The 25,183-nt window shown below is 37.6% G+C and overlaps 1 protein-coding gene across 1 annotated transcript in view; it reads left to right on the top strand.

Annotated features, from left to right (window-relative positions):
* The window catches only part of ZNRF2 (zinc and ring finger 2), a 53,223-nt gene that overhangs the window by 8,861 nt on the left and 19,179 nt on the right, over window positions 1–25,183 (top strand). Inside the window, exon 2 of the mRNA XM_066571718.1 lies at window positions 21,801–21,896. Coding sequence (XP_066427815.1) covers window positions 21,801–21,896 — 96 coding nt within the window. The remainder of the gene's footprint in view (window positions 1–21,800; window positions 21,897–25,183) is intronic.

The raw sequence follows: 25,183 nt of genomic DNA, 5'->3' as shown, positions 1-25,183 counted from the left end.
GAAAACAGCATGAAATTCACATATGGAAAAGGGCTGCATGCTATCAAAGAAACACTCTTTGAATATCTAATTCAGCTGTCCTAACATTTGCATACTAGATATCTAATATTAAAATACCAGATGACAAGTGTAGAGGCATTGCCTTGCTTTTTGAGGTCTGAAATACAGTTAAAATTAATTGAAGACTAATGCATATTTGCTATAGCTCGGCAGTTGGATTAGTTTATATCCCAATGTACCATATCTGTGCATTTGTGTGTTTTTAAGTGATAACATTTTCAAAGACACATTATACTGAGCTTCTTCATAACCATGGATGTAAAAAAAATGAAGTGCTGAAAATATTATTGTAATAAAATACAGTACTGAAATAGCTTCTGGTTTGGAGGAAATACAGATGCCATTGCTAGAATAATAAACCATGTACCAAAATAAACTGGTTTTCATGCACTTGATAAGACTGAGATCCAGTGACAGCATAGAACTAGGGAGTGGAGGAAATGTTCCTTGGAAATGTGGGCTAGTTTTGCTGCAAACAAAGGAATAAGAAAGCTAATGCAAATAATGTGTTTTATATTGTGCAAGGGCGGGAATGGATGATATGTTCAGCCCAGGTTATTCCCTTTGTGCCTCCGCTTGGCCTCTGCAGTCATAAAGCACACAATTGTGTTCAGCTGATGAAGTCAGAGTAAATTCATTTGATCAAGTTCAGATGATGAACACATTTGGAGCTGGAGGGCAAAAGTTCCTTCTAGTGGGTTGGGCTGGTGCACGTGACTTCTCTAGAGGTGTGCAGGCAACCAACCTTTTACATATAGTTAATGATTGTATGTTTTGCTTTAAAGCTTTGTTTACAAGAAATGTTTAAAAGTATTGTAAGCTTGGATGATGTAATTTCTTGACATTAAACCATTTAATATGTTGGGGAAAACCATTAATTTGTGAAAAGTGAGCTGGAATTAAGATCTCTGAAGAGAGCTTGGATTGACAGCAGTCTTGAGATTGTTCCTATCCACAGAGATTTATGTGGTCATGGAGTGGTTGTCAAAAGCATTCTAATTCTTAAATTCTGGTCATTGTTGATTCTCTTTTAGGGATTGACTAGCCATTAAGCAAGTTGCAGGGAAAGGCTGCCATGTTACAACAAATATAAGGCAAGGCATACTTAGCATTGATAAAACTATTCAGGGTATAATTTTTGCCAGGAGTTAAAAGAAATAGCAGAAATTAATCTTTATTATTCTAAAAGCAAGAACCACAACAAGGGTCCTTGAAATCTTTTGCTCTGATGCTTAAACAAACAAGTTAAAAGGGCAAATATTTAACAAGTTTTTATAAGAATTGTTTAGCCAGTGGTCAGAACTACAGCTTGCCAATATCCTTGTATTTTTCAAAGTGCTGTAAAATACTTTATTAAGATGCCCTTCTAGGGACTCCTGTTTTTCATCATTGTTCCATCATGGATTTGCACTATCTCTGGGCTGTTAAATGGCTGTGCCCCCTGGCAGCCTAAAAGTTTGTTAGCTGTAACATGCAAGCATTCTTCTAAATATGTTTAAAAACAAATGTTTTTATTCAACGTGTTGCTGGCCCAGCACTATTCACAAAGATGCAGAATTAAAATGAGTGAAGAATGTAAGCACCCCAGGAAATGTTAGCCTCAAAATCATCTGGCAAGGATGCCAAACTTGAAAGCAAGAGAGAAGGAAAGGTTCTATGGAATGGTGGTGTTTGTTGCATTCTTACTTAGAGGGAATTGGGATGCAGGGATATGGATACTGGTCCTGTTGTTTTCCCATCTCTTACTCTATGGTCCTGTGACACTTAAAGCTCTGTGTCACTTACCGAGAGCCTCTCCTTTTTTCTTCCTTTTCCTGACCCTTTTGCTGTTTTCTGTGTGGATGAGTCATCTTACTTGCAACACCTTTATTAGCAACTGTAGTGCTAGTGAAAACAAAAATAAATATGCAGAAATACTGACTTCGCTGGATCTTAAAAATACTCACATTTAAAAAGAGGATCAGTGTTTAAGTTTAGGAGTTGTTTCTTTTTTTTTATTAAAAGACATAATTTAGGGTATTATATATAATTTGGATTTTAACTTCAACATCTTCGTTTTATCTAGCAATTCTATATCAGTACTATTAATGGAGGAATAACACTGAAGAGAAACCTGCTGAAATAGATAATTAGTTCTGTATCAAAGAGGCCATTTTGATTAAATTATTCATTTTAGGGTATCTATTAATAGGTATTTTCTTGAATTCAAATTTTTCTTACTTGCATTTCCCCAAACTTGAAAATTGTGACATAAATTTTGCTTTTTATTGGCAGTGTTTTTAAGCACATATGAGTTAAAACTGATTAAACTTGCTCCCTCAAAGAGCTAACCATGTAAATAGGCTGTACATCTAGCATAAGGCAATATAGCCTGGAATTAAAATGTCAACATATTAAATTCTAATCCTATTGGTTTTCTGTTTATGCCTTAAGGATTTGTAAATTTGCAAAATTACACACTTGTGATTTGATTTCAGACATGTAAAATTTCAGATAGAAATAGGAAAGGAAGAAAAGCCTCAAGATAGGACCTTATTTTTCTTTTATTTTCCCTCCTGGAGTCTCTCTGACATACTAAGCCTCATGCTCCTTCAGGCAGCCATGATAAATGTACTAGGTAGAATGTGTTTAAGATACTGGTACAGCTAAAACACTTTGAGGACACCTTTACTGAAATCAGTGAGTCTTGCTCCTGCAGAACTTCTTGTTTGCTCACAAATCTACCTTGAAGGGCATAATCCCATTTGTCAGGAATTGTCATCTCTAACTGACAAGGATTTCTTCCTCTGCTGAAGGGGAAAGAGCTCTTTCTGCAGTCTCAGTATTCATGCTCTTAAATTGTTACATTTGTAGCCCTCTGCAGAAACTCATAAATTGTAAGTAAGTTGTAATGGTGCTTTCCTAACCCTGGAAGTCAGTGAATCCCATGGCAATTGAACCCTCTGACTGAGGATTACAAATATCACCACAAGTACTTGTACACAGATAGGTAAGTATAGAGCTTGTTGTTGTAAGCAATACTTAAAACTTACTTGTTTTTTCCTTTATCACTGTGTATTTTGGAAAATAATTAATCATTAGAAAAATTGCATTATTATATTTAGGTTATGCATACAATGACTTTTCTCCAAAAACTTTATGCAAAAGGGCTTGTAAGGACAGATTTAATTCTAATGAGTGATGTGTGGGCTGAAGTCTCTCTGATGTTCATAGTACATGCAGAGACCTTGGGGTTCCTACCAGCAATGGAATATGGGATCAGCTGGGTTTAACCCATTCCAAGCAGATGATGTTTATTCTTTCTTAATTTCTTAGTGGAAAACCATCTAATTTCTCTGGTATTTTATTTTGACAACTGATTTTACCATTGGAAAAATTCCTAATAAGCAAATTACTCTTACTGTTTTGCAACTGATTTCCCATTTTGAATGCAGAAATTTGCAATTGATACAATTTTTTTTTAGCAGATAGTTCTTTTCTCATTACAATCATGAAAGGCTCTTTTTTTCCTTTCTAATTGTACTTGACTCTTGCTAGCTATTAGCTACAATTTCAATGATGCATATAGCCTTGAAATGTAACTGAAAGGACATTTATTGCACTTAGTACCTCTCGATTTTTATTGCCTCTTACTTTGAATTAGGCTTGTGGAAAGCTCTAATTTGTTAGGTGTGTCTGACAAATAAGGACCAGGGTGGTAATGAAGAAGACAACATTTAACAATAAAGTAACTGTCTTTAAAAACATAGGTTATTTGTTTCTATCAGTGGCTGCCTGCCTAGTGAGATTGAGGAGGATAGATTGATAAGAGAATTCATTGAAAACAGGCTTGTGTATAGAGTTATCTGGTGTTACTGTTTGTGTTAGCGAGTAAACTTGAAGCTGCTGCTTCTTGTATAAACAAGAAAGCCAGCAACAATTATTCTTTAAAACTAAAAGCAGCTGTTTGGGCTGTGAAAACACTGTTTCCGTATCACAGATGAAAGTGCCATTGTGACTGTTTATACAAATTGGCACTCGTGCTGTATAAATAGAGGAGAATTTCAGGGTTTTTCTTACACTTTTCTTACACTTCTTACACTTATACCTCATCATCCTGGTACACAAATTGAAGTTTTTATCTTTCTGCCTTTAAGCCATGAATCTCAGCCTAAGGCTGAGTAAAAACTTAAAGGGCTTGATCCCGGCCCGGCTGCAGAAATATGAATACATTCGTGTCATTCTTGTGGTATTTGGCTAACTGCATTTAATAACAGGATTACCAGAAGACTGGTAATCAGGATATAAATTGTTAGGGGTTAATAGCCGCTGTGTGGAGGGCAGGGAGAGGAGAAGGCATTGCCCCAGGCGGGTCCCTCCCGGGCAGGCCCGTTCAGCACCCGCGCCCTGGACAGCGCAGGCCGAGCCTCGGCCGCGGCCGCTCCCCTCGGGTGCTGCGGGCCTGGGGGCTCCCGGAGCCCGCCGGGGGGAAACCACAGCACAGCACAGGAGCTGTACCTGCCCCATGGCCCTCAGCGTTACAGCTGGGCCACGCAATCCCACTGAAAAGAGCAAGAGTTCCTGATAGACCCTCATTTGCCCCTGTGGTGCAGAAAGCAGCTTAGACAGCCTCGAGGGCAGACCATGTACGCTTCCCTGGAAGGCTCTTAGTCGTTCTTTCCAAGTTTGGCTCACAGCTCACAGGCCTGCAGTTTGTTTTTTTTTTTAATCTACTTGTTCACTTTTTTCTTGTTACACACTGCTAAACCAGCAGCTTCCTTGTTCTTAGTTTCATCTCTGTTGTTTGTTTTTCACGTGGTTTAAGGACTTTCTGGACCTAGTTCTCATTTTCTGCTGAAAGTTTTGTTAGGCTTGTGGTTTCAACTGGACTTCCCTGCTTGGTTCCTCACAGTATGTGGAAGTTAAAAAGAAAAAGCAAATTATGCAGATCCTTGCTGTTCTCACTCTGTTTGATGCTCTGTGAATGTTTTTAAAAATGTTTTAAAATTTGATGCTCTGTGAATGTTTTTAAAAAAACCATTTTATTTCTCTTTTTAAAACCAATGTTTTAAAAAGAGAAATAAAATATTTGAACTTAACCTGGAGAAACCTCCGATATGTTTTGAGTTAGTATTAGAAAGATGCCTTGAGCAGTAGGAGGCTCACTGAAAGATTAACCTTTAGAAATAATATTAGTTTTTCTTGACAAGAAGATAAAATCTACAAGGTGGTATTATGAAATATTTACTTTTGAAAAGGGATAGCTTTGTATTCAGTATTGCTGAGGTAACAAGACAAGATCTATCTTGTGTTTGGAAGAAAAAGAACAAAAATGTGAATAATTAATTTCACTTAATGGCTTTCAAAGCCCAGATGGAAAACACAATAATACTTTGATTCCTGTGTGAAAACAAGTTTTGTAAATACTTTTGTGACCTTTTTTCTTTCTTTTTACGACCTGCTGCAGAGACCAGTGTGGTTTGAATACTTTTTTTAAATATTGTTAAGTGCAGTTTATTTAAGACAGTATGTGGTTTTTTTCCCTACTTGCTGTCATCTTTTTAGCAGTTTTGCAGAATTTGCCTTAGGGGTGGAAATTTTTAATAAATATGAATTCCTTTTTATGCTGAAGACCTTTTGGTATACTGCTATATCATTAGAGCAGGTTCTATAAGAACATTGGCAGCTTTATTCGGTTTGCTACTAAACAAATAAAAAAAGAACCCACATGCATTTCTTGTACTCCCTACTGGAAGAGATAAGGTGAATTTCAGGAAGAAAAGAAAATAAACTTGTTTTGCTATTTCAGTTGTTGGAGTGTATTTTCTAAATGAAAAATAGAAATCCATCACTAAACAAAATTAATACTAGAGTTTTATTAGTGTCTTGGAAAAGATGTACTTCTAAATCACTTGTCCCTAAGTTATGGATAACTTTGCTTTGTTTAGGTTGAGTTAGGGTTAGGTTGTTTAGGTTGGCCCCCTGCCATATATCTGGGAACAGTGGCAAGTTGTTGGGTGATTTCCAGGGCTGCATTCTACCTTTCAATGTTATTTTTTTTTCCCCTCCTCTTAATCCTGCTTCATTTGAGACATGATATATTAACGTGATTCTATTTATAAGTCCTGGGGTTTTACTGAAGTTGCATTCTGGAATTTCTTTCCCTGGTATTCTGATTTCTTAGGTTTGCTATAAGAACAGTTTTTTCCCTGAATAGTTACAGAAACATACAGAGATTGGACAGTGAATTAAATACTGTTTCTGTTTGCTTGGTTGGGGATGGAACCCACCATGTACATTTAGGTTAAATAAATTTCAAACCTTTTTTAACAGATTAGCCTGTGTAAGACAAGCTAGTAGTTTTAAAGGGGTTTTTCTTTCCTTGATTAATTTTCAGTTTCTTTCTGCAAAACTGTCCCTGAGGGAATAGGAGTTGATAATACAAGTTGTCATAACTGGCACTTTAGAAGATGTTCCTGTGTCTTTTGTAAATTGCTTGTGTACAAGCCATTTGCCTATGAAAAATAAGGCAGCTTTGTAGCTGTCCATACTAATACATTTGAGATCAGGATTTTTGTCTAAATTGGTTTTAAAGACTCTGATTTGTGTACACACGTTCTTGCCAGAATACTAACAGATTAGAATGCTGTATTATTCTTTTAACATCTGGAACAGATTCCAGAAGCTGTTTTTTATTTTGTGGAAAGCACTGCCCTCAACTTCATGACAAACCTGGCCTGGCCAAGAACAATAAGGTACTGCAGGAGTTATAATCCCACCTGTGTTGTAGGTTAGAAACATGGTGGATTGACACACATTTGGTTTTGTTTTTCTGAGCCTAGATCACCTGCTTCCCCTTGAAGCTGTTACTGTATGGCTCTAGAGTAACCAGGTGACAGTATAACAAGATCAGTCTGTCTCAAGATTTAGTGCAACCCATATGAATTTTATTGCAGGTAGACACCTGGTAAATGAATTTTTATTTTTCTTCTGGAAGTTATTGTGTAGATGTTGAGTGCTGTGAACATCCTTAATTAAGATTTTAATTTGCAATGTTGTTTTGATTATCTCTGATATTAATAGATATTGTCCTATTTACACAATACTGAAGTAGGACAATTTTCTTGGTTTTGACTTCTACCCAGAAATGTGTTCTCATGTATAAAAGAATTCTATTTTCATATATGTGACATAACCCTTCCAACTGCATCCATTTTTTCCTCTTAGGCCAGCTTCTGGACAATTCTGATGCAGTTTTAACTAAGCACCAGTTTTACACCAGGAGCAGAATTTCAGTCTGTCCCACTGTGTTCTGGGCCAAGTACCTGACAGAGAGTGTACCAGGCTGAATCTTCTGCTCACAGAACAAGTTCAGCATTCACTCATTTTGCAACCTGGAGCTGGAGAAACTCCCTGGAGGATTAGAGGGATGTTAGTTTTTTCTGTGGCCCTGCAGAGATATCTTCCAGACCAGAAACTGCTGTTGTAGGTTGCAGGATTAATAAAATTAAGTTGTACAATGTCTGCACAGTTCTGGAAAGAAGAGACATGAGTCTCTCATTAATGGTTTCTCACTCTCTTGTCATTAATGGTTTAAATGGCATTTGTACTGCCCAAAGCCAGGAATCGTATTGAGTATTGCTTTGTTTCAAGGGAAAAATCCAATAAAAATAGATTTCCTTTAGTGGCAGATCTCTTGGTTTACTGATCTCTGATTTGATACAACTGCTGTAAAAGACAGGTATGGCAAGACCTCCTCTAGAGAGAAGAGTATGCTTTTGTGGTGACTGGCAGGAATGCCAGCTTCCCTTAGGAGCTTTTATTAAGTGTTCCCAAAAATGGTAGTTAAAGGCAAGTTTTAAAAAAAGTTACTTGATAAACCCACAAAGCCTGGAGGTAGAGGCTGTCCTTTACATGCCTATGACTGACTTCTCAGAAGTCTTAAATACAGATAGAATTTGCTGTGGAAGAACTGGAACAAGTCTGTCTTTTCACCAGAGCTCATGACTTAGACCTGGCTTAATCTCACTATTCTGTGTTTGGCTGTACTGTGAAATTTATCACAGCTGCTCTTACACTAACCAGTGTGAAGTGGACTTCCTTGCCTTCTGAGGGCTTCTTCCACAATGAAAGGAGTGGGTTTAAACTTGTGTCCATGTGGGAAACAGCTACTTTGACCTCTCTTAAAATCCAGGATAAGAAAGCCTTTTAGAAAACTGGTAACAGTTTAAGTATGAGAGAATTATACTTCAAGACTATCATGGGAATTTTATTTCATAAGACATTGAAAGTACATCTCCTGTCTACTGAAACAGGTACTAGTGCTCCTCTTAGATAAAGGAGAAAGTTTAATTTGAAAAAGTGCCTATAAATTATGTTAAGTGTTAGAATTAACAATGTGATAATTCAGTGCCTGAACACTTAACAGTGTGAAATCTTTCTTACTTGGGCAATGGTTTGAATTAAGTTGAAGTGCCTTTTGAGAACTATTGTTTCCTTCACAGACTATTTTGGAAAGTTACAAATTTCAACCTAGAATGAAAGGCTTCTATGGGAAAACAGATACAAATCTGTGTCTCTAATTAGTTTGACATTTGGGTAGTAGTTGTCCTAAGTAGTCTACCTCAGGGCTTTAGATGTCTAATGTGTGAGAGACACTAAAAAATAATTTATGAGTGCCTCTCTGTAGATAATTAAATCCCAGGTGTTGTGTTATTTGATGTGTATTGTGGAAGGTTTTTTTTCTAAAAGTAAGTTGCTTGCTGGTAAAGTATGTGTACAGTACACATTTTGGGCACATCTTTCATTTGCTTGTCTCTTGTAGCATGGGAGTTTTTTTAACTGTTTGTTTGGAGTTATGTCATGGAAGGGTTTCTTCAGATGCCCCTTATTGGCCTTTCCCCTCTAGCTTCTGTTTTGATCTTCTTAATCTCCAAGCTGGCTAATACAGCAGAAGAAAAGGAAGGTGAAGAGATGAACGTGTAAATAAGTTAGCAGTGCAGGCTCAAACTCAGGCATTTTTTATGCTGCAATCAAGAACTATTCTAAAGAGGTTTTTAATTCTTTCAAAACATGAAATTTTTTTCAATGAGCATTTTATTATTTATGTTTAAACTACGCAGTCACTGGATTTAGGGACCTGTGGTAGGGCCTGGCTAACTCATTAGGTAAGATGCTGGTTAAAAAGGCATTGCTGCATAGAAGGCAGAGCAAATTTATGTCACTGATTTACTTTTTCTGTGATCCTTATCTCAATGTCATTGTGCCCAAATAGTCATTTTTATATAAGCTCACAGCTAGGGACTTGGGAGACTTGTTTGACTCTGTGTAAGGCAGGGCTAGTTTCTTACTGCCTTTCTCAAGTATAAAATGGAGACATTGCTCCCATTGTAACCATTGCTTGTTCTTGTCTATTTTGGAGAGTAAGCTCTTTGGAGGAGAGACTAATACATATTTGTGAACAAACATATTTTTAACACTTGGCATGCTGTGATTCTGATCTAATACAGACACTCCTGAAACAAGAATACTAACTGCGATTGCTCCTTAGTTGCTCATCAGAAAGAGCAAAAACAACAAAACAAAAACCACAAACCTCAACAACCTTTCTTTTTAAAGTATAATTCATTAGCATGTTGCAGTTTAATGCTCAGTTTTCAAACTCAAGACAGTGTCTGCTTTTTTTTTTATGAGTATTGCTTATGTATATAAGGGCAGGTCATGATTTTCTTTGAACACTGAAGAAAAACCCCATACCTCTTAAGCAGGTGTAGATTCTTTTACCTTCAGTAACCTTATGGATGAGTAAAGCAATAAAAACAGGTAACACCCTGAGTGAACGGTGTAATTAGATAAGTAAAAACATTTGAGTTACTGTGTCATTTTTTCAAACTTCTGAGGTCAAACTGTCATTCAATCTATTATTTCCAACTGCAGATCCCTGTTAAAATTTATTTCGAGTCTATGCTCTGTGTGTGTGTGTGTGCATGCATATGTGCATCTTATTAGCATGATCTGGTTAATGTAAACAAGATGTTTCTCTTCTACATGCAGATGTTTAAAATAGTAACTAATCAACTTTCTCAACAGTTTGACTGATAGACCAATGCAGCAGTTGTAAACAGCAAAAAAAAAAAAAAGGAAACGTTCAGTAGCATTCTTTACCAGGGATATTTAAAATGCGAGTGATACAGAAAATATGAACAGTGTGTTCAAATGGTGTTGTCTTAGCTGTGAAGAAGCAAGAATTACATTTTCTGCCTTAGTTACTGTGGTAGCAGTGGTGTAACATATCATTTGAAAGTTTGGTTGGTTTGGGATTTATGGATGTTCTTAAAGATTTTGTAGAATATGTTACAGGTGCTGTGTACTCTCATAATAGAGGTGAAAGACTAAATATAGACAAATCTCTCATTGGCATACTTAAAGCACGCAACTCAATAGCTTTTCTTCGCTTTTTACTGACGATAAATACTTGGGGAGTTATTCTTTTTGACTTCAGTTCTGTCTTTTTCTAAACTAATAATGCATCTTCTTTACTGTTCCTCTTACTAGGCATTTTGGATACTTTCTTCACAGTGCTACATTCTCAAATGCTCTTAAAAGGTTCCGTTTTAGACATAGGAACTTTTGCAAAACTAGTGGTTGCATTACATAGGTGTAATGCAGCACATTTTCCCAAAATACATTTTCCCAAAATTTGTATGCTGCTTATGTTAAACACTTAAATTATGTTAATACTGAGGAATTTAATGGTCTCATTACAGTGTACACTTTTGAAATTAACATTTTGTAACCAACCCTTGGACGTCTCTATATTTTGTAATATTCTCTTTAATTATCTTAAATGTCTGGCTTATTATGATCCAAGTTGGAAGAATAAATGGATCAGTGTAGAGTGAACTTTTCTTAGCTGAATTTTCCATTTAAAAACAAAAGGCTGCTTTATGATAAGCAGAGAATGTCCATGCTTTTAGATAAAAGGTTAATCCTTAAAGAAAATTCTTTTGTTCTGACAATGAGTGGTATTTTTAAGCCAGACTTTTCTAATAAGTTCTGTTCTTATTCATAAGCCATACTCCTACTCTGGAAAAAAATCAAGCCAAATGAACAAAAACCACAAAAAACCATCCCCAAAACCCTGAACAACCTCCCCCCAACAAATTCAAATAACCAACCAACCAGCCCTCCTAACTCGACTCTCAGCAGTTTCAAGTGAATGAAAGTAAATGAGTGCATTGGTTAGATATTTCCCTGCTGAATTGATAAATGATGTCATCTATGGAGGACTGCTATTGTGGAGAGATAAAGGGGGAAAATACAGTGTATAATGATACAGGAAAATCTGCTGTTGTGCTTAAGTAATAAAAATTATTGTTGTGTGATGAAAAAATAAGATGAAAAGCACAAGAAAACAAATATGCTTTGAAACCTTTGTTCCGGGCTTTCTTGAAACTGTAATAGGTAAAATTTTCTTGTTATACTGAGTAATAAATGTAATAATAAGTACTTTTGGTATATAATTTAATGCTGCTGTCAAAAAATGAATCATTATTCTGTTTAGAATTAATATATAAACTCCTGGGAACATTCCACATAATAATATAACATTTTACTTACATATATTCTTCCCAGATAATCTTCTTTTTTGTCATTGATTGGTTTTCCCCTTTTTTTTTGTTTTTGTCACTGCTACCTCTATTTCTGCAGGAACAAGTAGGTTATTGGTAAGTATTTCGACTAAATCAGACTTTACAAAGTTTTGCCTTAGTGAGGATCTCTTTTTTTTTTTTTACCCTCACTTACTTTGGTAAAAACTTTGTAGATAACAGACTAATTGTCTGTAAATGCTGTGCTTTCTCAGGTCTCCATTATCGCCTTGTTTGTGTCGTAGAATAATAGTTCTCAGATTCTCCGAGAGACTTTGTCTTCTGCATGCTTTCAAGCAGCATCATAATCTGTGCTGTCTTCCAAGATGCTGCCTTCTCCTGGGGTTTGCTCCTTTGTTCCTGTCTGCTGCGTTTCAAGTGCAGTGTTTACTTTGTCTCTCCCATTTCTTTTTTTCGTGAGACCTCGTATGCATTTTGGCCAGTTTGCTCAGAAGACTTCTCTGCGTCCAACAAGATGCTCTGTTTCACGTGTTCAGTTTAGTCATCCTTGTCAACCATTATTCAGCCATTTTCACATCATACCTCTTCCCTTTTAGCTATCATTAAATATATTCTCAGCATGGTATAGCCACCCTCTCCTCTCTCGTTATCGTGCTTCATGTAATTTTTGATCAGATTTGTTGTGCTGTACAGTACAAGCTTTGAAGATATTTACACCTGTGCATTTTGAAAACCTAGGGCTTCTGATCTTGGAGCAGCTCTTCCTATACTCCCTTTTCAATTATGTGATTTCAAATGGAAAATTTTCTTTAACCCTGGTATGTTTTTGAATGTAGTAACTTTATTGACAGTGTGAAGTAGGGCAGGGAAGTGTAGACAAACTGGTTCCCTGCACTTAAAAATTTGTAGTTGTCTTGCCAAATTACTCAGTTGCCCAAGCAGTGCCTTCTGACAACAGAACACAGTTGTCCTGTCTGTCTTCCTCCACTTGTATTGTGAAATTATGAGTGGAAAGACCTTTTTCAGGTGTTTAAGAAAAATCTTGCTCCAGGCAGTAAGAGAAAATTGAGGGAGTAGCAAAATTCAAGAAGAAAGAAAAAAACAAATGTATAGGTTAAGGAGAGACTGGGAATGAGAGAGAATTCTTCCTCTCTGAACTGAGGTCGATGAGTTAAGAAGAAAAAAACCAATGGGAATATGAGGTATCTCTGAAGTAAGAGTTTTCAGGCATTTCATTTGCTTAAAAGTTTTCAGACTTCCAAGCTGGCCTGCAGTGGGTTGTTTGTCATCATAATTGAGCTAGATGAATGTCGGCAGGATGATCTTGCCTGCTGAGTGTAAATAAAATATAATTTGTGCACTGAACCATTGACTGTGCTTTCTGACTACTTGCTTTCTGAAGAAGGTAGTCAGGCTCAAAAATGTGTCCACCCTGGCTGAACTTCATATTCAGACAACAGCTGAGCTCCCCAAGGTTTCACCTGCGTGGCAAGTAGCTCCACTTGTGTAGAGAAGCCTCTGAAATGGTGATAGGGTTACTTTCTTCCCCTACTCCTTATGCTACCCTGCTGGTGAGGCTAGAAGGGGACCTTGCTCTTGTCTCTGCTTGCCAAAGATCTGATGATGGAGAGAGAAGAAAAATGTATTTCCTTTCTTGTCCTTGAGTCAGATTTTGGAAGGGAGTCATCACACGTACATGAAAAAGAGAAGTGTGTTTCCTTGGGTTCTCTCCCCTTCACCCTCCCTTGGGAACATACAATGGAAGTGAAAGATATTCTTCTGGGCAAAGTCTCATTGTTAAGGGGAGTTTTTTGGTTGCTAGTTGAAAATGTACTTCTCGAGCGTTGTAAGCCAAAAGCTAAAATCTTCTGGGTTTAGGGTGTGGGTGGAACCTTTTTTATATGAAAACAAAAGCTTGCTCCCAACCCAAGTTTATATTCACACTTGTCAGTCTTCAGCTACTTCAGATCCATTGAGAGACTTGTGGTGTGGATCTGTGATGGGAAAGGTGTGATGTGTTTCAAATGCGGGTAATGAAGTAGTAAGTTGAAGAGTGAGTAAATGGCTTACAAGTCACTTGAAGAACTGTTCCTGTTTATGTGCTTGTCAGTTTGAAAGTGCAGGTACTGTAGGACTTTGGATGGCAGAGACTTGAGCAATCCCTCCTTTAGCTTGACTACAGATCCCCATGGGACTGGGGGGATAACACTGAACCCACAAAACAGGTGGAGCTAAAAAGGTCTTGTCTTTCTCCCTTTGTGGGGTGCTTGCATCGATCTGAAATGTCACTCTTAAAAGGCTGTTCCTCTAATAACAGCTGTTCTTATTGTTCTGTTTAAAGTTAATATCAAGCTTTCCTCAGGTCTGCCTGTAATTTCATCTTCTGGTTTGCAAGATATATTAAAATTGGGCTTTTTTTACTCTCTTAATGGTTGTGTTCATTCAGTTTCTAAAACTGTGCAGCTGTCAATTATAATCATCATTACATGATAATTTTACATTGGTATTAGACACCTGAATTGTGTAGTTGATAAAGGCTTTGTTTATGAGTCATAAAATATCTTATTCAATTGATTGTCTTCATTCTGTACTGCATTATTTTTCAGTGATTGCTACTGAAGATCTAACTTTTCCACTTACCAAGATGAAGGGAGCTGAAGAAGTTTGTAATAAAATTTTGTCTTTCATGACTTTTTGCTTAGGAGATGAAGTATTATCTAAACATATATTTTCTTATTATTCTGTGGACTCCTAAACTAAAATAGTTCATATTTGGTTTTATTCCCCACTTTATATATCCCCCTTTCCCACTGAGTTCTGTGGGACATTTAAATCAGAAAACAGAAGAGAAAATCCCTTGTTTCCCTCAAGGAATTCACAGATTTGTTTACTTCAGTGTTATGGCACAAAAGTGGGGAAGAAAACCCCTCTAGATTATGAACCTGAAATCAGTAAGTGCTTATTTGTTCTTACTGTGGCTCAGTTTTCTAGAAAAGACAGAGCTTAGAATGTTTGTACTGTGTTCCTTATTTCTGTTTGATTTCATATTCTCTCCCAAAGTGAGGGGAGTATTGTATTTCTTTATTTCTTTTCATCTCCAGAAGTCTTTCCAGGTGGTGCTGTGTTCTCCTGGCTTAGACAATTGACAACAGAAGGAAGGATGAAAGTTAGAGAACTAGGTGTGATTTTTTCACTGAGACACGTTCTTCCTTAACAAAAAACTTAAGTCCATAAAATGTCAAACTTTCTCTGAGTAGCCATTTCTATTGCCAGCTACAGCACCTAGAAATTTTCCTGTAGAAGGTTCCCTGGCAATTGGTAATGCTCTTTTTTCTTTTGCTTTCTAACTTAAAGACTTTTAAAAATGTTAGTTCTTTGTTCTTGAATTTAGTCTGAAATAATTTTCATATTCTCTTTGATGGCTAGGGTAAACTTGCCAGGCAAGATCTTAGCTGTGTTAAAGCAATAAGCTTTAGTGTACAAAACTTTGTGGTTTTGAGCTTACAGAATTACTCATTCTCTTTTTCCATTTCAGCTGTCTGAGGAGAAGAGAGAATTCTGTGACCATATAACTCTGATAGACCATGCGGCCTTTACTGAACAGTTGTTTTTTTTTTAAAACTACTTCAAATTTTACAAATTAGTTTACAGAAGAAGGGAGTAATAGAATTTTATCTTGACCAGGACTGTTACTTCACCGAGAAGCTGAATTATTTCCATTTATTTTTCTGCTGTCCTTAAAATTTTACTTCATAGTCTTCTACACAGTTGAACAGAAAAAGGAAGAAGTGGAATAAGCAGAGGCATTATGCTTTGACTTGAAAATATTTATGCTATTTTGATGTATATTCTTACAAGCCAACTTAGAGAATTTGGTCCAGGTGAAAAAGTAGGTGGATGCTGAAATAGTTGGGGAAAAAAGATCCTACATCTGCTTTAGGAAAGCAATTCAAATCAAATATCACAGTGGTCTGCTTTGGGTTTGTTTTCAGTCAACTTCTTTTTTGGAGGCTGGGCACTTGAAAAAACTAAATAAAATTCTAAACTTATAAGCACTATGGAGGGCAAAATTTGCATTCATAATTTTTTTAACAAGTTAAAAAAACACCAATAATGGATTAAAAAAAAGACAAATAAGAGTTAATAAATGAGAGCAGAAATATAGCACTAAAAATGGACCTGGCTAGCAACAGTTCTGCTGAAGATTTAGGGGTTGTTGTGAGACATGAGAGGAATGAGGCAATCACCTGTTGGTTTGTTGAAAATGTACCAACCTATATATACACCCATAAAAGAGATATCACTGTGTATAGATAGATCTATATATACTAACACCTTGTGTAATGGAACAATGTAATAGGTAAGTATTAATTTATGCTTAGAACTTATGAAGTCTTAGCCTGAAATCTCTGCCCAGTTCTTGGCAGTGCACCGTGGTAAGATTGGAGAGAAGACAAGAAGAGCAATAAACGTTTAGGCATCAGGGCCTGTGAGGAAACATTAGAGTAACCTATTTGTTTTCAGGCTAGGGGAAAAAGATAAAGGGTGCACACTTCCCAGTGTCTATGTGTGTTTTATACTAAGCAGAGTTACTGACTGTTCTCCATGTCTACTGAACACATAAGAAGTAACCAACTCTTATCTGTGTGGTATTGTTTCCTTTTTAGCATTATTATGCAGGCTTTCTTTGTGTGATAGTGATTTTGCATACCACCTTCATACATCAAATTTACTGGATGCTGTGTTTCCAGATTGTCTGTACTTCTTTTTTGAAGTACCAAAGAACATGTGTGAATATGGAAGTAACATTTGTCAGGCTTCTTATTCTCAAATACACTTTTTCTAAAGTGTGTGGATGCAAGGATTTCTCTTACAACTTCTTTAACTGCAAAACAAGGTAGATTTATCCATCTTATTTGAAAACACAAGGATACAAAGACTTAAAATAGTAGTAGGCTGCATACTTGAAAATAGCAGCTGCTCCCATTCTGCTTTTAGTTTGGCTTTGGCAGTGTTCCAGTTGATGTTTTCTGCTGAAAAGTTACTCTGATCAGGCTCATTCAGTCTTTTGTGTTGGTGCAGGTTTTATTTGTGCTTACTTCTTTCTACAACTGTTTAATATTGTCTGAAAGGATCATCCACTCTTCTGTGCAAGTCTAATATGTTTCTTTTTGTGCAATTCTGTGACACTCTGCACTGTGTTGTCTGGAAGCTCTTAGCAGTTTTGTGGGGTTTTTTTCTGTACCACAAAGTAGATATTCAAGAATAAGTGCCGGCATGATTTTGTAAAAATCTTAGCAATCCGGGAGTTTGTTTTTCGTTTGATGTTTATGTTTGCTCTGCTGTGCACTGATGTGCAAACATAAGCAGCCTGATGTTTGCAAAGCAAGGCAAACACAGTAAGGCATCGCTAAGAGCTTGAAATTGGTGCTGATGGAGTGAGTGGCCACCCATCAACCTGTCCCTGTGGGTAGTTCCCAAGTCTGCCAGAGAGGAAAAGCGTGAGTTTGGTAGATGGATGTCAGAGAACATGGGATTTCTTACCCAACTGGAGGTTCACTTGCAAAAGATGGCAGAGCTTGAAGAAAGTGATACATTCAAGAGAGAATGAGACAGAATTCACCTCTGCTATGTCCTAATACTGAAGCAGGTTTAGTTATTTCAGATTTTCTCTGTCACCTTGGGATTTTTTAGTAGCTGTGCTGCAACTTTCTGTTCTGACTCCATTTCTTGTAATTGTTATTTTTTTCCCAGGATTTTGGTTTTGTTTTAAGTAATGTGTTACTTTCAGTATTGTACTCAGGGCTGTGAAACTAGATGGTGGGAGCTAGTAAGAATTTGGCTCCCTGCCCTCCTAAGGATGCAGTTGCAAAAGTCAGCTAGAGGTGTACGTGTGCTTGCTTGGTTTTGGTGCTCAGTTCTTTAGTGCTGTACTTCTGTATGTAGGGAATGGGGTGAGGGGTGGTCCTTCAGTTGATTTAGGGTGTGTCACAGCCTGAGTTCTCTACTAAGGGAGAAGGAAGGACTTGGCAGTGATGTGCTGACAGTGATAACGCTGATGCAAAGGTGATAGTTGTTATCTGGGACAAAAATAAGGGATGCTCTGAAATCAACACCTTCCTAAGAGCTGAATTTTTACCTAGAACTGTATATTCTCTGTTGTGCTGCCCTTGTAAAGAGAGTGAGAAAGTAGTTGATTGAGTTTCATAGGTTTTTGGAAGACACTTCATGTGATGCTACCTCATCTGATAACTGCTTCCACTTTTTTGTCCAAATGTCTGTGAATTATCTACAAAACCCAGTAAAACAAGTCATGTAGAGAGCAAGTTATTTCTGACCCATTGCTGATTGTTAAAGTCATGTGAAATTTTCTTTAAGTTATCGGAATTGTTCCTTGAGAAGACAGTAAAAACAAACATGGGCTATAAATGTTGTTATCCTGCTGGGCAGGGGTACAATAGAGTCTTTGTTCTTTCCCAGTACTTAATTGTAAACTGGGTCATGAAACTATTGCTTTCTGATTTGAGGAAAGGTAGAAAAAGATGAGCTTTTTTAAGGACCTTCAACTGACTTGTGGACAGTGTATGTTGTTTGCTTATTTATATTTTTCAAATACAGTTAGACTAAAGTAAATATTTTGTCTGTAGTCAAAATAATAGTTCTTTGGGGTTACCAAAAGGAGTTGGAGATGGTAATTTCCTTCACACAAAACTTAGACTATGCATCTCTTGGGGAAGATGGCTAAATCCAGGAGCTGGATTGCAGCTTAACATTGTGAAGGCATGAGAAATCAGATTTCACTTGTATTTAAAGAATGTTTCAGCAAGTGTTGTGAGCCTAAGGCTCTTTTTCTGCTATTATGCTAGTCTCTGGCATTCAGCTGACTGTGGTCACTGGAAAACCATATTTTCCACAAATACACCTTTTACTTTGGTCAGCTGAGTTGTTCCTTATACCTTAGTTAAGTGTGATGTCCTCTGTTCTTTGGGTTCTTCAGTTCTGCACACTGAGTAGAGCTACAACAGCCAGGTATCCCAGACTTGCTGTGTCAGTATGTTTGTAGTTGTTTAACCATTACCTTCACATCCCCCCTGACACAGGACAAGCCACAACAAAATGTATTGTTAAAATACGTTCTATATTGCTAGAACACAGACTATTTACTACATATAAGGGCAGGTGCATGGTGGTAAAAGCATATTCATCTGAATATTCTAGGGGATAACCTGAAATATTTTTCACTGCTGTCTATCTTGAAGCATGGTTTAAAGTAAAAGCAGTATTATTATTAAATTATCATTATTATTCACTCAAACTCTCCCCAATACTTTATTTGGATTAAAATATTTCCTCCAAGAATTCCTGGGATACATACCTTCTTAACACTGTTAACTTTAACAATAGTTCTAAGGACCTATGGTGGTTGTCCCTGCCCCCTATCACTCCCAATTACATGTGCTCATGACTCTAGGGAATAAGCTAGAAGAGTTCTGTCCAGAAAGCAGAGAGAACTTGTTAATGACTGTCTCAGTGCTTAACTAGCCATGAAAATAAAAGTCAACTTGCTGTAATGCAAACACCCCCTTCTGTCACAGCAGAACTCAGTCTGAAGCATATGAGGAAGTTCGAGGCTTTTTCACATCAAACTGTGTTGTCAATTATGCCTTACAGAAGGTTATAAATGAGAATAATGCATGGGTCTTGAGTCTAGTCAAAACCTAGCAATCAGCAGCAGTAGGGTGATAAAGATTGAGAGAAAATTTACCCTGGGTCAGTTTTTGAAGAAACTTGTAACAGAACAGTAATGGGTGGTGGGTTTGGGTGTTTGGAAGACTGAGTTACTAATTTTGATTTTCGTTATGTTGAGGTGTAGCCTGCTGTCCTGGTTTAGGGCAAATTTGGGAGAAAACCTCTAAAGGGGTTCTTCTAGAAAGCAGATTCAAGCGGCCTCTCCCCCAACTAGTTTGGGAAAAGATTTCCATGGAGAAAAGTAGAAAAAAACCTGTTTATTTAACAGGCAAAATGAACAATACTAAACAACAAACTGTTACTGTTCTGAAGAGATGATAAATTCAGAAAGTCCTCTTTGTGGGCTGTAGCTCAGCTCACTCAGTCTGTTACCAGTCCTTCCGGTAGTGTCCTGGGCCTGGTGGGCCACAGGTGTGAGTGAGCTCCTGGTGTTTTTCTGGGTTCTTCAGTCCACAGCAGGTTTGAACAGTTCCAAGAAAAAGAAAAAAACACAGTCCAGGGAACTTCACTGCCTCAGCTAGCCAAAAACTAACTAAAAGCACAGGAGAGCTCTCTCTCGCTGTCTGTTCTGCAGACAACACAGCCCAGGAGCAGGAATGTGGGGGAGTGAGTGCAGTTTCTGAAAACAAACTCCATGCTTCTTCTCTCCCCAGCCTTCACTCCCAGAACCAGTCTTAAAGGTGCAAAACTTATTTCTGGCCTAAACAGACAAATGGGGATGCAATTCAGCATCATAAAGTCACCCCAGGACACCTGTGTGAAGGAGGCTACACAGTGGCTGAAAGGTCACTGATAAAGCTTTCAACAAGCAAATGAATGCTTTCAGCTGTTTTTTTCCGAAAGACATGTTTGGCTGTGCTATACTTATTGATCTGTTGTTTGTAAAAATGTGGGTTGGGGGAGGAGGAATAAAATCAAGGAGAGAAGAGCAATGTTCAAACCTGAAGTGTAAGATTGACACAAAGAAGAAATAGCTATGACTAAAATTGAAAACTGGAAGAAGCAGAACTGACTTTATCTCAGGAAGTGGTTTCCAGCACATGTTCAGCTGCTGCCCTGAGTTCCTTATAGTTGTTACTAGCTGTCCTTGCCTGTCCTTGACTTGCTTCCTATGAGCTGCCCATAAGAAATACATAATTTTCTTGATAAAGAGAGAGCAGTGCTTGTATCAAGTGCTAATGCTTCAGGTTAGTTGCTTGATCTACATCTGGATAATAATTAACAGTAAAGATGAAAATTCTCAGGCATCAGTTATTTGAAAGTGCAGCATCAAGTTGCTTGTCATCCTTGACTGACTCGGTTTATTGTGGACTCCCAAGGTTAGAAGTACAGAAGCAAGAGGCAACAAACTAAAACATGTGGGAGCAGGCCCAGATGGGAATGCTGGTGGAAGGTGCAGTGACCTTTTATACAGGCCTGCATCATTATTCTTCACAGCATCAGAGAAGAAGTTGTGCCTTTGTGCTGAAAGTGGATGTAGATTTGATATTTTTGCTGAATGTTATCCTATTGGACAATGCCTGTAGGTCCACTCCTTAACAATTACTATGCATCGAGATCCCTGCTGGTGTTTTTTTTGTCTCTCACTTGTGTGTTAATTATTCAGCAGATCAAAATCAATCAGGCTCTTCTGTGGATTGTGAAAGTTGTCCAGCTGATCTTGTCCTTTAACTGGAAGATTTCGTCTTTGGCAATGACATAAATTAACATATTTAAGCACTTTTGTCATAGGCTGTGATGCAGTTGCATCACAATGCAGACTGTCTTAATTATTCTTTACCCCATGTTGCCTGAGGCAGTGACCTCAAAAGCTAAACAAGGCCATGTTTGGCTAGGATGAGAGCAGTCAAACAAATTCAGTGCTACAGGAAGTTTTAGTGATTCAGTAGGTGAGGCAACACCCCTGAGTTAATATTTTCCCAGGGCCCCAGATGGGTAAAAGATGCTGCAGTTTGTATGATGAGATGTAAAACCCAGATCCTTGGTTAAAATTTCAGTACAATTCCCAGTAAAAATGAACATGTTAATTCAGGATTCCTGCCCAGGTTCGAATTTTAATGGCTCTGTCCTCTGCACATTTGTAATTTCTGTTTGAGTATAGTCATATGATCTCTTGCTCCCGCCCTAAACTGTTCTTAAGTTGTTGAGAAAGTTTGTGTTCCAGAGGTGCTGACAATGTTTCCAGTTGTCAACAGAATGATTTCCAGAAACAATGGTCCATTTTGAGATCTTTTAAAATCAAGGGAATCTTATTTATGTAAGAAATGTCAGGTCAAAACTGAAAATCCTCCAGGATTTCTTTTTTCTTTATTTTTATACGTGCAGAATAGCTTTTTGGCTTGAATACAAATATTTGCTACATGGTTGAGTATGCTTACACTTACATATTTTTATTTTCCGTAGGATTCAAGTGCCCTGTATGTTCAAAATTTGTATCTTCTGATGAAATGGATTTACATCTTGTGATGTGTTTGACAAAACCAAGAATAACCTACAATGGTAAGAAAGAAGTAAGCTGATAATTATTTATTCATTTTAAACATTGGTGTGATTATAGTCCCTTACTTACTAAGATATTCTGGTAACTAGTTTGGTGGACTCATAAATTATGTGGTTGTTTTGCTTGTAGTTTGTTTTCTAATTAATTCCTAAGAACTTGGTCTTTGTATACTGCATGCCAATATAATTTGCCCTGTGTCCTGCAAACATAAAATTATTCTTATTTGAATGTGTTTATTCCATTTTTTGACTACTGGTCAGTGTGTGCTTATTGTCCAGTTGAGATATGTGTAGCTTACACCTCCTTTCATCTAATGACATCAAGTAGTGAGGTGGGTCAATTGAGTCTCCTGGGGACTTTATTAAGGACTGTTACTTTTGACATGCTATGCATTTGCACATTATTCAAGAAAATTACATTTTCTGTGAGGAACTAAAGAACTTCTCCTTTTCCACTTGATTCCATATGTGATACTTCATAAAGACTGGGTATATGTTTTTGTTATTTTAATCAAACTGGCCAATATTAAATGAATCACCTGTAGTAGCACTGTTTTTTTCCCCTACTACTAAGCTCTCCTTCTAGGCAAGCTTTAATGCAAGGCAAACAGGACTTTTGCCACTGAGATCAAACCTTTCTATCACTGTGGCTTAGGCTGATACTCAGTTCTACGGCAAGCACAAAAAAAGGCTTGAGGAAACAAGGAATTAGAAAGTCTTACTGAAATTTTAGTTGCCTGCTTTGGCAGAAAATCTTACAGTGCATCTTCAATGAGATTCTTGTTCACCAGTCATCAGATGTCAGAATAGAATGCAGTTAGAAAAAATTGTGGAGAGGAGAGGGAGCTGGGCTTTTTTTGCAGGTGAACAGCAAGGTGAACAGCAAGAAGCTGAAAGTTGGTGCTCACAAGTTACATCAGGGAAATATCTGATTCAGTGTTAAGTAGAAATGTGACATAAAGGGGGTTTGGGGCAAGGCACTGGAAGAGGTTGTGCAATCTCCATCCTTGAGCAATTTAGTCTAACTTGGTCATGCTTTGAGTGAGGGGCTGGACCAGAAGACCACCAGAGATCCCTTCCAACATGGGTTATTGACTACATAAATAACCTGCAGTGTCATGGGCTCTTTGACCCTCCAGGTACCTTGCTGTTAGGGTATTCTACACTGGACCATTTTATTGAAACAAGTCTTGAAGAATGGTTGGGCCCATCTTATTTTTTGGATACCATAATGCTATCCAATACTACTGGACCTTAACTGCAAAAATAATTTGAAATCATATGCTTAGAGTTCAGAAGTCCATTTGAAAACACAGTACTTAGGAAAAGTAAATACTTCTTTTTTCTTCCTGATGTTACCACACATATATTTGAGAAGGTTGACTTCATCTAACAAAGAGGGCTTTTTTTCCTCTTTATTTTTCCTTCTTAAATTCAGGTCTGAGCATTTTCCAAGATAAGGTATGTACTGAGGGATGTTGGACATTGGAGAGAAGAGAAGCACACTAGTCACCCCAGTCAGGACAGGAAAATGCACTTGGGATCAGTTAGGGTGGAGCAGGGGGAGGCAGACTGGCAGAGAACAAGCTCTGGCACTAATCCACCTGATGGGGGGTGCACAGATTTGACTGAAATCCTTTTCCCCTGCTGCTTCCTACAGGTACATATGAGTGCACTCAGCTGACTAACTTTTGTTTGAAGATATGGCAATTACATAATGTAACCTCTCAGTATTGTTTATGATGTTTGTTTGAATCGCAATGGTGATAGATTCTTATTCAGACTCCTTTTTCCATCTTGCATTGTTTCAGCTTACACATGGCTGGTTGGAGTCCCTTTGGGCCATTTTCTTACCTTTGCACAGTTTTTTAAGTCAACAGATGAGCAGAAGTAAAACCTGTGAGTGGCAGCTGAAGCCACTCTGGATAATCTGCAGCATGACAAAAGTGGTTGTGGGCAATGCAATAGGAGTTAACAGCAGCATGTCATCTCTTGCCTTAGGAGTGTGTCTGCTGTACAGTGAGCCTCAGAAACTGATTCTAGGAAATCGTTATGTAAGTGTGAAATAAGGAAACTATCAAATTAGGTAAGCTGGCTTGAGAGAGATACTTAGAAGTATGGTCTCATTTTCATGCACACTTCAGAGAAGTGTGCATTGATCCTTGTAGCTCCAGTTGGTTAGCTCCTGGAGTCAGGGACTAAGGCTGAAATTATAGCCTGTAGCTGGCTATTTAAATTACTGCAGCATGAAGAAATTGAGGATATGGCTTCTGAGTTGTGCAGTGCTCGGTTGTTCCTTTGTGTTATAGTTGTGGTCCCTTTAATGAGGCTCATGAAAAAAATTAACTAGCAAGTTGGTAACTTAATGCTGCTATGATTTCAGGCCCAGACCTGCATATGATTGTCTATATGCATGCATTTTTTTCTTGTCTGTTTTGCTGTTTGTCATCATGAGATCAGTGATGAATCGGCCTTTTTGCCATAGGCCAAGGGCATCTCAAGTTTTGTTTGAGAGAAGAAAAGATGCTGCTGTCAACTTTGATACCTGCTTCCAAAATAGAAGGCATCTCTTTATGCTTTACTTTCTCATTGTTATCTTGGCCTCATGCCATATATACTAGAACAAAGCCAAGCAGGCATCATTTGCTTGTGTTGGTCACTGATATTTCCCAGTCCTATTATCACTAGAAGGGAAAATATCTTTTTTCTTTTCTTCCTTTTTTTTTTCTCCTCACCTTCTTTTAGCTTTTCGTTTTGTGTTGCAAGGGGTTGAAGGGAGCCTTAGACTTTGCAGGTGCAGAAGTATTTAGAGATTGAGCAGTTGGATTGAACTGTGCTTATGTCTAGTTCTGTTCTAGATGTCTTTCCTCATGGTACTGTAAATGTATTAGTTGCTTCTAAGAAACACCAGGGAGCAAATTGTATGTATTTTGTCATTCTGAGAAGACAAACCTTTCTTTTTAAATATGAGTCTGAGGCATACAGTCTCCCCCAGAAAAAGGTTACAAGACTGCTTAGCTGTGATTTCAAGTTTAAATAAATTAATGAGTCCTCCCAGCCAATCTCTAATTGCTTTCTGAGCTACCTTTGTGCATTGCATTTGGCAGTCGAAAGGGTCAGTGAACTGCAAACTCGGGCAGCTGTCTGATTTACATGTGTTTTCTGAAAGAGTGGTCACAAAATTGTCTCAGTTTTATGCTGGAAGTTGTGCTGATTTTCATATAAATATATCAGTACATTTTATTAGCCTTATTCTTTCAAAATCATGTGACTTGCCTGTAACAGAG

This window comes from Molothrus aeneus, chromosome 1, assembly GCF_037042795.1.
Source record: "Molothrus aeneus isolate 106 chromosome 1, BPBGC_Maene_1.0, whole genome shotgun sequence".
Taxonomy (NCBI): Eukaryota; Metazoa; Chordata; class Aves; order Passeriformes; family Icteridae; genus Molothrus; species Molothrus aeneus.
This window is presented reverse-complemented; position numbering and strand designations above follow the sequence as displayed.